Genomic DNA, 14,873 nt, shown 5'->3' on the forward strand with positions numbered 1-14,873 from the left:
ATTATTGATTTCAGAGAGGAAGTGAGAGGGAGAGAGAGAGAGAGAAACATCAGTGATGAGAGAGAATCATTGATTGGCTGGTTCCTGCACGCCCCACACTAGGGATCAAGCCCACAACCCGGGCATGTGCCCTGGCCGGGAATCGAACCGTGACCTCCTGGTTCAGAGGTCGATGCTCAATCATTTAGCCATGCCGGCTGGGCCCTCTTGCCTTTTTTGAGGGACGATCAGCACTTATAACTGGATGAAGGCAGCTGGGCCATGCTAATTCTCATTCTACCAGCCAGGGGTGCAGTCCTTCCTCGTTAGAGGGGACTTCCTAAGTTTTATGTGATGATAACTCAAGTCACTGACTCCCAGCAACCTCCACACCCAGGCGATCCTCACCTCGGAATTCCAGCCCGCGGAGCTGGAAGGTGACGAGGCCGTTTCCGACCTCGATCAGGTGGACGAAAGCGTTGAGGTAGTCGGAGGCCAGGATAAAGCAGTCGCCGGAGCTGTAGTTCCCCCAGCGCCCGAGGACCAGGTCTCCGCAGAGGGACTCCTGGAGGGACCGCGTCAGGTGCTCGTAGAAGATGGAGTTGAGGTTGTTGTCATCGCTCGCTGAAGACGGACGAGACACATGCCGGGTGAGTGCTGGGTTCTGCGCCCTCAGACCCAGGAAGCAGAGCTGTCATGTGATCAGGGCTAAATCAGGCCTTTCAGATGCTTCGCCATCTCAGTGGATGTGGTGGGACCCGCCTGTTTTTCCCTGACACATGTTCTACGCCGTCTCATCTACACTAGTGGCCTGAAATCAAGTTAAATGCAGAACATCTACAAATCCGTGTCTCCCACGGGGACCCCCTGTCTGAGCTCTAGACCAGCGGTCGCCAACCTTTCGGACCTCAGGGACCACCAGTGGTCCACGGGTCACCGGTTGGCGATCGCTGCTCTAGACCTTATACCCACGTGTCTACTTCTCCTGTGGGTCTCAAATGCCTCACCTTCAACATGTCCCAGGCGGGCCCCTCTGTTCCCCGACTCAGTCAGCTGTAACCTCGGGGCCTTTGTTCCCGCTCCTCCACACCCCAGCCTCTCCCTTTTCCTTTCTTCCAACATTTTCCACATCTTCCTACCTCCCTCCATTTCCAGGACCTCTGCCCTCTTCCCAGCTACATGATTGTCTCAGGTGGACACCCACACCCGCCAGGTGGGTCGCCTGTGTACCTTCCCTGGGACCTTATCTAGTGGATTCCCTACACCCAGGCCGGGTCGGCCTTTCAAATCAAACAGCTGGGACTTCCCAGCCCATTCCTGAAGGCCCTGGTGGAGAATCAGTGCTCTTAAGATAGAGACGAGCTTTCTTCTCTCTCTCTCTCTCTTTTTCTATAATCCTCACCCTAGGATATTTTCCCATTGATTTTCAGAGAGTGGAAGAGAGAGGGAGAGACAGACAGAAACATCGATATGAGAGAAGCACATTGATCGGTAGCCTCCTACACAAGCCCCGACCAGGGCCCGGGCCAGGGAGGAGCCTGCAACCAAGGTACATGCCCTTGACCAGAATCGAACCCAGGACCCTTCAGTTCCCAGGCCGATGCTCTATCCACTGAGCCACACCGGCCAGGGCGAGACAAGATTTCTTCACGTCACCTGTCATAGGGGCCCATGTCACTCATCATCCACGTGGGCTGAGCTGTGTCATGGAGTCTCACGAAGCGTCAGCACGCTTGGTTTCTATGCAGAAGAAGCTGCCTGACCTCTATTTCATTCCTTTCCTATGATGATTCTCTGACACTAAATAGAGATGTGAGTCTCTGGCAGTTTTAAAGAAAGGGCCTGAATGAGAAATTTAACTTTTGCCTAATTGTCCAAACGATTTGATGTTTAAATGAAACAAAACAACTTAATCCACCCAAAGTGATCTCCTCAGAACACACTGACTACATACCTGCATAATTAGATTAAAATGAGATAAAATTATGCATAATTAAAGGCACAGTGCACTCAGGACACTGTCCATCTGCCCAGTATCAATGGCCCTGGAATGTCACCGCGTCCCACAGCCGCCCCGAGAGACAGCTGTACCCACCCCCAACTTGTACTGCCAGGAAGTTCAACCAAAAGTAAACCTCTCTCTCCAGGTCTTTTCAAATTTCATGATGAGTTTCAATTAGTCATGTACACGCAACTCAAATACAGATAATGAGTGCAATACACTTCTCCCCAAACAGAATTCCTGGCCCGGGGGAGGGGGAGGTGGGTAAAAATAGAAGTTAATATTTGCATTCTGATATGAGAAATAAAAAGGAGGCGGAATGATTGCAAATTAGATAGATTCTGGAAAGGAAGAAAAAAAAGTGAAATCATGTTCTAGCAGGTAAATCCTTCCATAGCTTCATGTTGAAGGAAAGTTCTGGAGGCCTCTGGACCCTAGAGCGTGGATGGTGGGATGACCTGCCTTTAGGGAAGGGCACCGTCCGAGCCTGCTGCGTCACCACATGATGGTTCCTAAGAGACCAGGCTGCAGCGTCTGTATGTGATGTTTATCGCACAGACACAAACATGTCTGAACGAACAGAGGCGTTCGAAGCTGCGTTAATTCTACGTGACGACGAATTCACTCCCACACAGAACCGGCCCGCGTGCCCCGCCTGTCTGCTCAGCTTTATCTTTACGTCGGCGTATTGACCAAGACGCGCGTGGTCTCCGCGGTCATTTCAAAGAGCAAGTACTTCATCCCCTGGTTGGATCGAAGGGCTCCACCCACAGGACAAAGGACATCGTTTGAATGGAAGAGAAGGAAGGGAACAAACATCTCACCTGGGTCCCTCTCCATCTGGGCGGCCAGCCTGGTGTTGGAGTTATCCACGCGCCTGGTGCTGTAGGGGCCACAGAACAGGGAGAAGTCACGGTGAGACCTCCGCAGGCCAGAGAGCTGGTTTGCAGACGTGGCCGTGCGGGTGGGGAACGCACGGGAGGTGAGGATGATGGCTCCAGTTTGACAAGGCCACAGCGAGGGGTCCCAGGGAACAGAGGGAGGGAAACGTACAGGAAACACGCGGAGGGAAGAGATGAGGAGTTCTCAGGGTTAGGGAGCCCCGCCTTGTGCCTGCTCAGCGTGGAGCGCCCGATCCAACCAACAGAAGCCGGCACTGGACTGCCACCGGAGTGTCCGTCTCAGAACTCGGTGCACCCGTAGCGCCTTTCTTTGCCACGATTCCAGAGATCATGGCGAGTGCTCAACGTCTCTGCCACTTGCTTTCAAGAGTTAGGGGGCAGCCCAGCCAGTGTGGCTCAGTGGTTGAGTGTCGACCTACAAACCAGGAGGCCACGGTTCGATTCCCGGTCAGAGCACTTGCCCGGGTTGCAGGCTCGATCCCCAGTGGGGGGCGTGCAGGAGGCAGCCGATCCATGATTCTCTCTCTCATTGATGTTTCTATCTCTCCCTCTCCCTTCCTCTCTGAAATCCATAAAAATATATTTAAAAAATAAAAAGAGTTGGGGGGTGTCCTTACAGGCCTTTCTTGGGTTGAACCACAAAACAGCTCTCACCAATTTAGGAGAAGACGGATTGGCGGTAGCCATGGTAAGAAGTGGCCGCCAGAACCAGTTTAAACCTCTTCAGTTATGAGCGCTCACTGCAGTCACAGCTTCCATAAGCCGGCCAGTCCTTGGCAGCCTCTTGCTTCTCAGAGCCATGAGGTGAGGGACAGACTCACCCCAGAGGGGTGACCCGCCAACAACCGTCTCCCCAATAACTGCCTGTGCAGACGGTGCCACCCCACCGATGCCCCTAAAATGCCAGCAGGCCTTGAGTTTCCCATGTCCCCGAGCCCCTCTGCTCAGACAGCCGCCAACCCCAACGCGCTGTCCTATTCCCGCTTCACGTCGCCTTTGAAATACCCTCAGCTCAGCCTTGGAGATGAGAGAGCCCGGGGGGCAGGGAACAAAGCAAACAACAAACTCCCTCTAATGAAGGCCTGGATCCCACGCCGACACAGGGAGTCCCTAGATGGAATTTTAATTTCACCTTAAGACCTAGGACAAATGGAATTTTCAGCAGCAAAATCAACAATTTTTAAAGTGGGACTGAGCTCAACGGAAGTCATTTACCAAACTCCGCGGGGAATTCCAACACCTAACGCAGCGCTAACGGGAAAGCTGTCTCCCCAGGAGGCGGCGGGATGCAGGTGCTGAGATCTGAGCGGTCATCGGCTAAGCTGCCTGCGCGCCCAGGGCCCTGCCCCCCCCCCCGACCCCCACATACACCCCTGAGAAGGGCCGGGGTGTCTGAGCTCTTCTCAGCGCTTTCCCTGCACATGTGGGGCCCCCCACTCACAGGTGCCAACTAGCTCAGCGACTGCGTTTCTGCCCGACTGCCCCACGGCGTGAGCGTCCATGCTGCTGCCCAGAGAGCGAGTGGGCTTGCTGTCTCCTCCCGGACCGCAGGGGGGACAGGGTTCGGGGCTGCTATCTGACTGCACTGTTTGACTCGTGAACCCGTGGCCCTGTGGCCCGATTGTAAAATCATAAAGGCAAGAGTATACAGTCATCCATCAAACCACCCACGTCTCCAAAGAGGAAGCCGGTAATACACGCGCTGTTTTCTCATCGAGGGCTGCGGCCCTTAACAAAGCCCATCGCCAGGGACCTCACCCTTCCCAGGAGGGCGATGGTGACAGCTGGGAACCTGGGCCGGGAACCTGGGCTGGGAACCTGGGCCGGGAACCTGGGCTGGGAACCTGGGCCGGGAACCGGGGCTGGCTCCAGCAAGCTGTGTTCTGTCAGGAGCCCGAAGCCCCTGGGCTGAGCCCCTGAACTGGGGGCCCCCATGAGACACCTGCTCCCCGCCGTGTCCCCCTCCCTCCAGCAGAGCAAAGCAAGGAGCCTGGGCCCGCGCCGAGAGGAGGCCCCAGGAAGCGCCAAGCGCAGGAAGCGAGCCCGCAGCAGCGTCAGGGTCTTACTTGTAGTTCTTCTCCCAGAACTTCACCGGCCGGACGTACGACGTGATGAAGAGGACGCTCCCGAGGAACGGGCTCAGCGGGGTGGAGAAGACAGACGTGGCCAACGTCTGGAAGAAGAGCAAGGCCGAGTCTGGGAGCCGGGAGCTAAGGCAAGTGGTCTTTTCACTGTTCCGTTTCTAAGCATCACCTGAGATTCTGACCAGCTTATAGTCCAGCTGTTTTCGCACCCAGAAAGGAAGATGGCCGCGGGGTTTCATTTAGGGACAACCAATGAGACACAGCACGCTCGGGGCAAGCAGGTAAGACTTGACCGTGGTCGCTAAGGGGTGACAGGGAACTGGGGCTGAGACAGCAGGCACCTGCACCATCCCTTTTTTTTTTTTAAACACATTTCATTGATTTTTTACAGAGAGGAAGGGAGAGAGACAGAGAGTTAGAAACATCGATGAGAGAGAAACACTGATCAGCTGCCTCCTGCACATCTCCTACGGGGGATGTGCCTGAAACCCAGGTACATGCCCTTGACCGGAATCGAACCTGGGACCTTCCAGTCCGCAGCCCAACGCTCTATCCACTGAGCCAAACTGGGTTTCGGCACCATCCTTTTTAAAAAATATATATTTTTCATAAAATATATTTGTATTGATTTCAGAGAGGAAGGGAGAGGGAGAGAGAGAAACATCAATGATGAGAGAGAATCATGGATCAGCTGCCGCCTGCACACCCCACACTGGGGATCGAGTCTGCAACCCGGGCCTGTGCCCTGACCGGGAATGGAACTGTGACCTGGTTCACAGGTCGACGCTCAACCACTGAGCCACGCCGGCCGGGCCACACGCAGCCTTTTTATGTCCTACCGACAGAGCCAAGAGGTCAACCTAACAGGTCCCTGGTAACACCTTTCAAAGCTGCCTTGGACCCAGTACATTTAAAATGACAGCATCAACGTTAATACTTAAAAAAAAAATCAGCAGAAGCTCAAAAAGAGTAGAAAGCAGCCACCCTAAGATACACTCTTAACAGATCGTCTGGCTGCATCTGGCTACTCATCCGCAGGCCAGGGTCTTGCGTGGTCTCCACACACATTACAGGGGCGAACAGTCTCGTCTCTCCCTGGGGCTTACCGGCTCGGAAACGGACAGAGGCTCCCAAGGGAGGAAACAGGCCGGAACTGGAAAAAGCAATTTACCAAACAGCACCCCGCCGGCCCGAGAGCGAATTCAATTCCCCAACGGAGCTAACCAGCCCCCTCCCCGCGCCAGGATGGACCCGCAGGTCCTAACAGAGGGATACAACAATGAACTTTTCAAAATGACTCCAGCACCCAGGGCTGGCATGCAGGGGCCTGAGAGCTGCATCTGGAGGGCCTATCTGTCCAGTTTCCTGAACCATCTATCCCATGACATCCTGCTCGCAGGGCGCTGGGCTCCACCCTGGCAGCCGATCGAGGCTGGGAAGGTGACCGTGGCTAGCGGGGGTGTCACCAGAGCGAGAGCTTTAGGAGCCAAGCACGGAGACTGGCCGAAAACGACTGCAGTTCCAGGAAAGGGCCGTGCACACGCTTACACTTTAGCCACTTTCCCCCCGTAGCTTGTTCTGCCGAATAACCTTGAGGAACTTTAGAAATCTCAGTGCCGGTCTAAGAATAGACACACACAACAATGTGCACTGTGAGCCGGCTCGTGGTTTGCTTAGAAAAGGTTTTTTTCACACATAAATCTGCAGGAGGGCATTTTAAATTAAAAAAAAAAATCTAGAATAGCCCTGGCTGGTTTGATCAGTGGTTAGGGCATCGGCCTGTGGACTCAGTTCCATTCCGTCAAGGGCACGTACCGGGAGCAACCAATCGATGTGTCTCTCTCACATCGACGTTTCTCTTCTCCACTCCTCTTCCCTCCACTCTCTCTGAAGACAAAACAAAACGAAACAAAAATGGAAAAAGTATCCTCGGGCGAGAATTAAAAATAAAAAAATCTAGACTACGGTATCACTTAATGATGACCCCAAGTACTATTCCATCTCTGCACACGGAGTTCAGGTCCCAGGGACTCCTTACAAACGTGCGTTCGAAAGGAAGCCAAGCCGTCCTCAACACGAGCCAATGACGGGCTGCCAGGGCCTAGGTTGGGTCACACACATCGGGGGGATACGATCCACCAGGGAGGCTTGCGAAGGTGAGGACCCCAGGGTGCACCCCTGAGATGGGCTGTTAACGTAGGTGCCAGGCTGAGGGATCTATTTAGCAAACTCCCCCAGGGGTCCCGGTGCAAGTAGCCCGGAACCACATCCTGGGAAACAAAAATGTAGGAAATATTACATCAGATGGACTGCCCGGCCAGCGTGGCTCAGGGGTTGAGTGTTGACCTGTGAACCAGGAGGTCACGGTTCGATTCCCGGTCAGGGCACATGCCCGGGTTGGGGGCTTCATCCCCAGTGTGGGGCGTGCAGGAGGCAGCCGATCCATGATTCTCTCTCATCGCTGATGTTTCTCTCTCTCTCCCCCTCTCCCTTCCTCTCTGAAATCAATAAAAATATATTAAAAAAGAGAAAAGCTCACATCCAGGAAATGTGGGTAAAAATAGCAGCGGAAAGGATACGAGGGACTGCAAAGAGCTGAGCAAACACGTGGAACGATGAGCCCCAAGCCATCTGCCAAGGAGCCACGTACGCCATGACAAACTGTAACTTCTGGAGCAGGTCCCCGAGCTGAAAGCAGAAGGAAAGATTCATCAGAAGTGACGACGATGGTGCAGGGGCGTCAAGGTCACTGGAAGCACACACAGGTGTTCCGGCTGGGACGGGGCGACTACTGCTGGCCTCTCCCTCCTACCTCCCCTTGTCCTACATCAAGGCACCTGCTAAGAATAGGTTAGAACAGCCCGGCCGGCGTGGCTCAGTGGTTGAGCATCGACCTATGAACCAGGAGGTCACGGTTCAATTCCGGTCAAGGGCACATGCCCGGGTTGTGGGCTCAGTCCCCAGTGTGGGGCGTGCAGGAGGCAGCCCATCCATGATTCTCTCTCATCATTGATGTTTCTCCCTCTCTCTCCCTTCCTCTCTGAAATCAATTAGTATATATTTCAAAAAAACAATAATTAACCTGTGATGGATGCCAGGGTGAAGACTGCAAGCATAAACAAGATGACCTCATGTGATGTCTGACCCCTCAAATACCCTCAACAGGAAGTTACGGAAAGTTACTCCCGCTGGGTTCCAGGGCAGGACTATGTCCTGCGAGGTTTCCATCCGCCTTCTGAGAAGGCCTGGAAGTAGGTCAGGCCGAGCAGCCACAGGCAGACAGGCAGCCGCGGGGCCGGCCCCGTCTGCCCGGCTAGAGCCCTAACAGGTCCCACTGCGCGGCACTGTGATTGCCCGCATCCGTCACAATTACGTTTTGCTGAGCTCGGCGGCTGGTATTTCCACGTAAGCAAAGCCAGGAACGAGAGACTCACTCTCACACTCCGACTCAGCCGAGAGCCGCCGAGAAAGGGCAGACGCTGCAGGGGAGGTGGGGAGAGCCTTGGGGGGCCCAGGGGAACAGGTTAAGGAGCTCAGCTGGGGTTAAAGCCAGAAGAAAAGAACTGGGGAAAACTATCAGAGATTTTGAGGCAACGGTAGTGCTGTGGGGAGTAGGAAAATGAGCAAGAAGGAACACGTGGACATGGATTCATGGCACGAAGGGACCAGATACACAATATTCCATTTCCAAAGCTCTAGAGGAAAAAGGGGACCGAAGAAGGCCCATGCTGGTTAATACAAGATAAGGAAGAAGGAGTGGGGGAGGGGGAAACAAAGAAAAATCACAAATATGCAACAAAAATACAATAAAAAGTATCAGCGATCACAGTAAATGCAGACAGATACAACCTGCCTATTACAATATAGATTCTCAATCTGGATTAAAAAGAAAAATCCTGCTTTTATAAGTGCTTTTATAAGAAATATTAAAATAACTCAGAAAGTTTTAGATAAGAGAATTTTAAAAAAGACACCAGCCCTGGCCAGTTTGGCTCAGTGGATAGAGCGCCGGCCTGCGGACTGAAGGGTCCCAGGTTCGATTCCGGTCAAGGGCACATGTCAGGGTTGCTGGCTTGATCTCCAGTGTGGGGGCATGCAAGAGGCAGCCGATCAATGATTGTCTCTCATCACTAATGTTTCTATCTCTCCCTCTCACTTCCTCTCTGAAATTAATAAAAAAATATATTTTTTAAAATTAGACAAAATAGACTTTTACTCTAAAAAATAAAAAAAGCAGTACATAATGATAAAAATGAAGAAGGAAGAGTCACCAGAAAGATAAAATAACTGGAATGAATATACTTAAACACATAATTGCAAGATATCAAAAACAAAGATGGACAAGATTAGGGTAAGATGAACAAATGTATTATAATAGGGAGAGAGTTTAAGACATACATCTCAGAAAATGATAATTTAATAAATAATCACATAAAATAGCTTGCCAACAGAATCGATAAGCTTTAGCTAAGAGATAAGTATATTAGAACCTTGCAGCTAACCGATGAGAATTATATAATTTTCAAGCATATGTACATTTACAAGATATAACTTCCTAAACTAAAAAAAGAAGTCTTAACCCAGGCTAAAAAAAATGATACCATGCAAATCTCTTTGCAATTAAATTAGAAGTTAATAGTAAAAAGAGGGAAAAATAGCAATAGCCATAATAACCACAAAGTCTGCATTTGGATATAACAACAAACACAACCCTGAACTAACTGAGAGTAAATGGTAGTCAGAATGACAAAATATTTAAAAATGAATGACAGTGAAAAGCAGTAGTACCAATCCTAACCTGTGGGACTCAGCTAAAGCAGTTTATAGAGGAAAATACATAGCCTTCAAGTGTCCATCATAGAAAAACTTCACGGTTCACATTGGGAGAGTATTCTTTCATATTAAAGTAAACAAGAATAATATACATGTTCTCACCTATTAATATAAATGCAAAATTCCTCAATAAAATGTTTACACAATGAATCTATAAATGTACAAAACATATGACCAAGTTTGGTTCATCTTCAAATGTTTGAACATTAGAAGAAATGTCAGTATGTTTTAAAAATGAAGAAAGTAAAAAAAGAAAAACCTTATGATGCTCATTGAATGCAGGAAGAATATTGGAAAATAAATTCAACTCACTCACAAAAAGCCCCTTGCACCCCCATAATAAAAGCGTTTTCCTTAAGCCTGATGAAGACTGTGAGTGCTATATGGCAGTAAACACCATATTTACTAATAAATGCAAAACAGCAGCAGAATTTTTCAGGCAAGAGGTATCAAGCAGTAGGAACCTGATTAGCCTACTGCAATAAAGTGGAAATAAAACCTGAAGGGCAGGAAACACCGAGAGAGGAGAGAGCCACCAGGGTGACAGTTTGTCACCCGTGAAGTGCACTTTGGAAAATTGTAACGAAAAAGAGAAAGGGGGCTGCAGAGGGCAGGAGCGCGCCCAGCAGGAGAGAGCTACTTAGGCAAATGAGTGGGAGCTAATGAGGGAAGTGCGACAACCTCGGTCTTGATGAGCCGGCCTTATGCAGCCAGGTGATTCAGACCCCAACGGAATGGGACAGGAAGCCTCAGCCAGGGTCCTAGCTCATAGCTGCTCGTTAGCGTATCCGTGCATGCAAATGAAGCCACCAGGGCACACGGGCATGTTACAACCGCCAGGAGGCAGGAGTGCACACCTCTCACAGGTCCCGTGGAAACCCCCAAGAGTTAGGGGTTACATGGAATCTGTGTCGGTGAGCGTTTCTGGCTGTGCACGGGGTCAGGGGTGGGTCCCCTGAAGGAGGCTAGGGTGGACGTCCACAGGAAGAATCAGGTGATGGTGAGAGAGAGCTACCTTGTTCTTGGGGTGCAATGTGATAATAATAGGGTTTATGCAGCGCTCTGCCTTCCTTCCAGTTCCTTCATCCTTTACATCCAACTTCTCTTTGATACACGGTCCCCATTCTTGTTTTGGGTTTTATTTAGCCTTTTCTTCTCTGTCTATTTTTGTTTTGGTTTTTGTTTTCTTGTTGTTAATCCTCACCCGAGGATATTTTTCCACTGATTTTTAGTGAGAGTTGAAGGGAGAAGGAGAGACAGAGAGAAACGTTGATGTGAGAAAGACACATCGATTGGTTGCCTCCTGCATGAGCCCCAACCAGGGCCCGGGCCGGGGAGGAGCCTGCAACCGAGGTACGTGCCCTTGACCGGAATCAAAGCCGGGACCCTTTGGTCCGCGGGCTGACGCTCTACCCGCTGAGCCACACCGGCCGGGCCATGTGGTTCAACTTTAGTGCAAGACTTACCACCTGCGTCAGAAAACCAAGGAAGAGGCCATCCGGTAAGAAATGCACCTTGGAGACTGAGTGAAGGGAAGGGCCGCGGACTTGCCTTGCTGAACAGGATGGACACGAGGAAGAAGTCCAGCAGGAAGCTCTCGGACAGGCCCCTGCAGTCGAAGTGGAAGAAGAGGACGGCGAAGCCCAGGGGCGCGAACTGGCGCCCGGGGTGGCAGAAGGAGGCTCGCAGCAGCTTCATGCCCGCCACGATCAGCAGGAAGCTGTCCCAGCTGCGGGCGGAGACGGAGGACGGTGAGCGCGCCGGCGTCCAGGGCTCACAGAATTCGCATCCCCTGCACCTTCTGCACCTGGTCAATCGGGGACCACCCTCCCCTGACAGAGCAGGAACCGGCGTCTCGGGGACTGGGGTCCCCTGTCTCAGTGCTCGAGGGGCGGAGCTGGGATTACACTCAGCCCCGAAGGGATCCCCAGCAGGGGCTGCCCCTCGAGACGCCTCCATGGCCCCCCGAGGCCTTGGATCACCCCCTCCTTCGGAAAGAATGGGAGCTTATCTGCAAGCCGCGGGCAGCGACAGGCCTCCGCAGTCCCAGCGTCCACCCCTCCTTACCCCAGCGAGGCTGACTGTCACCCCTGGACCGAAGCCTGGGATTCTAAGTACCAATGACAGGGCCTCTTGCCCTGGCCTCCCCGAGCCAGGTCTGGACCGGGAGGCAGGCGGGCAGGAGGTGACGGGGCCATGCATGTCAGTGTCTGCCGCGCCTGACCAGGAACCTGCTCGGATCCCAGGACTCAGAGGCCTTGGGGCTTAGCCTGCTCGGCCTTTGGCAGACAACCCGGATCCATCCTCACCCCCCTGAAAGGAAGAGCGGGAGTGGCCCCGCCCGCCTGGGATCAGGCATCAGGGTTGACCTGGGCAGGTAATGTCTGAGCCACGTGACTCCCGAGCAAATCTGGGAGCGTATCTCTTTCCCAGCCTCCTCCTCCAACAGCTCATTGGACCAGAACCCCTTAGGCCAGTGATGGCGAACCTATGACACGCATGTCAGAGGTGACACGTGAACTCATGTTTTTGGTTGATTTTTCTTTGTTAAATGGCATTTAAATATATAAAATAAACATCAAAAATATAAGTCTTTGTTTTACTATGGTTGCAAATATCAAAAAATGTCTATATGTGACACGGCACCAGAGTTAAGTTAGGGTTTTTCAAAATGCTGACACGCCGAGCTCAAAAGGTTCGCCATCACTGCCTTAGGCAGAAAGACAAATCCACAAATGATCCGGTGGATTTCCGGCGGTGAACCCAGAGTTAATCTGCATGAATGGAACCAGTGACTCGACTGCGCGTCTCCTGACAACGGCGAGCAGGGACACCCCACCAGCACTGAACGCCAGCGCACTTGCTGAATGAAGTGACACGAGGCAGGAACTCGGGGAGCCCCGGCCTCACGCCTTCCCGTGAGCGCTCACTGTCTACGCTGCAGGATGATTCTCAAACCCGCCGACAGTCATTCCCGACACCACTTCCAGCTCCGCCTCCGTCGGCACCGGGGCTGCTCTGCAAACGCCCGCCCGCCCCGCTCTGCGCTCTGCGAGGTGGGGAACACCCCACGAACCCCACGAAGCCGACCTCCCGTCTAGAGAAAGTTCACTGGGTCTCGCCAATGTCGTGAGCCCCGCCGGGAGGAGATGAGCCATCGCCCACTTACTGGGTCCCGAGCCTCCGGTAGTTGCTGATGGAGAACGCATCGATGGTGAGCGCGTTGAGGATGATGGCCGGGTACAGGATGTACTTTTCAAAACACTGCAGCCGCACGTAGAGCCTTTCGAACCACATCAGGTGGGCGGCGTCTGCGGGAGACACAAACCCGCCCAGGAAGGCCACGGATCAAGTATGTGTCTTCAAGCGCGTGGGACATAGGCAATACCTCCCCTTTAATTCAACATAATAAGCAATACCCCCCCTTTAATTCATAAGGAGTAACAGGTCGCCATAACATAAAGTGTCCCAGCAGAATGCCTCCCGATCTAGAGTCGGGGCTCAGTAAATGTCCATTTTTATTTCATCCTTTTCAGGGGCCGGGGAACTGGGAAGGGTGAAATTGAACAAAGAGGAGCTAAAGTTCCTGATACAGGTTCCCTTGCAGCCTATCAGAATAATGTTGATTACAAAACCAAAGTCAGTCTCACTAGAACAGCCGTTCTCAACCTGTGGGTCACCACCCCATTGGCGGTCAAACGACCCTTTCACAGGGGTCGCCTAAGACCATCCTGCAGATCAGATATTTACATGACGATTCATCACAGTAGCAACATGACAGTGATGAAGTAGCAACGAAAATAATGTTATGGTTGGGTCACAACATGAGGAGCTGTATTTAAAGGGCCAGAAGGTTGAGAACCACCGCACTAGAACATTCCCCATGTCAACTGCTCCTAAAAGACAACCAGTTAGATCAGGCTTCCTGCTCCGCAAAACCCCTTTTTCTGATTTCTCAGTTTAGAGGAGCTCGACGCTGTCCGATCGGGGCCATCACAGCCAGTGCGATGCAGCCACTTAGGAAATACGTGGACAGAGTCCTGTCAACATCTGTCACCAATTCAGAGACACATGACCCCCTCAGCCAGGTCGCTGCAAAAATATGGAAATTAAGAGGAACAGAAGCCGCCCTCATCCGCAGCGCTGTTAGGAAAACGCCGACTTAAAGGAGAGGTTTGAGCGGCTCCTGGCCAGAGAGGCCCTGGGTCCCGGGGGTGGGTGGGTGCGATCGGACTTTCAAACGCTGGTCACATTGACTTTCAGGACAAGATGTACAGGGTGTCCCAAAATTCACGCAAGATTGGAATTTTGCGTGAGCATTAACAACAACAACAAAAAATAAAAGCCTAATTTTACTTGGTTTATTGAATCAGATTCTAATATCTGTTGCCCTTTGATTTCAATCCCTTCCATTCGATAAGCATGACCAAGTACCAATGATGGCCCAGGAGCAGGGACAATGAAGACCAATGAAGACCATGGCTTTGCGGATGTGCCAGCAAAGCCGTGGAGGCCATTGACCCGATGTGCTATTCCATACATAACCCTATACTTTATGAATCAATAAAAAAATTACTATTTTTTAATTATAAACCTGTGTTTTCTATCAAAATTACTTCTTGCGTGAATTTTGGGACACCCTATAGAAGCAGCCGCCTGACTCCCTCTGGGTCTGAGCCCCCAGCTGAGAGGACAGCGTTCGGGGAAAACATCTGAGGCCCAGGTGCGCCCTACGGGAGCCCGTCACTCACCTGTCACTTCCCGCTGCCGGTACTCCCTGCTCCTCAGCACGGGGTGTGCGAGCCACATCCACGGGTGGTGCTTGCGGAGCTGCGGGAGCAGGTAGTGGGTCACGAAGCCCACGGCGCCGGCCAGGGCGAACAGCACGAGGCTGAGGAAGGGCTGCAGGACAGAGGGCGTGACCGTGAGCCGGCTGGGCCCCGGGGCAGGGCCGCCCAGGGTGACACAGGCCACCGGCCTCCCCCGTCCCCCTCAAAGCACAGACGCAAGCTCAGGCCTCGCCGCGGGCCTCGGAACGGTGCCTCCTTCATCACGAGCCCCAGCTCTGGGCTG

The 14,873-nt window shown here is 52.3% G+C and overlaps 2 protein-coding genes across 2 annotated transcripts; both read right to left on the reverse strand.

The window, feature by feature from the left end:
* Window positions 1-287: 287 nt before the first annotated feature.
* Window positions 288-7,632, reverse strand: LOC102427101 (pecanex-like protein 2). Its single transcript, XM_023747059.1, has 4 exons — window positions 7,547-7,632; window positions 4,950-5,079; window positions 2,806-2,864; window positions 288-603 (listed from the first exon to the last, which is right to left on the reverse strand). The coding sequence occupies exons 1-4, from the start codon at window positions 7,620-7,622 to the stop codon at window positions 347-349; spliced, it is 522 nt and encodes a 173-aa protein (XP_023602827.1). The 5' UTR covers window positions 7,623-7,632; the 3' UTR covers window positions 288-346.
* Window positions 7,633-8,336: 704 nt separating this feature from the next.
* Window positions 8,337-14,702, reverse strand: LOC111823976 (pecanex-like protein 2; the record flags this gene model as incomplete). Its single annotated transcript, XM_023747057.1, has 4 exons — window positions 8,337-8,468; window positions 11,352-11,529; window positions 12,970-13,111; window positions 14,552-14,702. Coding segments are annotated over 4 exons (603 nt in total), but the record flags the coding sequence as incomplete, so codon positions are not given.
* Between the last annotated feature and the right edge of the window lie 171 nt (window positions 14,703-14,873).

This window comes from Myotis lucifugus, unplaced genomic scaffold, assembly GCF_000147115.1.
Source record: "Myotis lucifugus unplaced genomic scaffold, Myoluc2.0 scaffold_788, whole genome shotgun sequence".
NCBI classification, from domain to species: Eukaryota; Metazoa; Chordata; class Mammalia; order Chiroptera; family Vespertilionidae; genus Myotis; species Myotis lucifugus.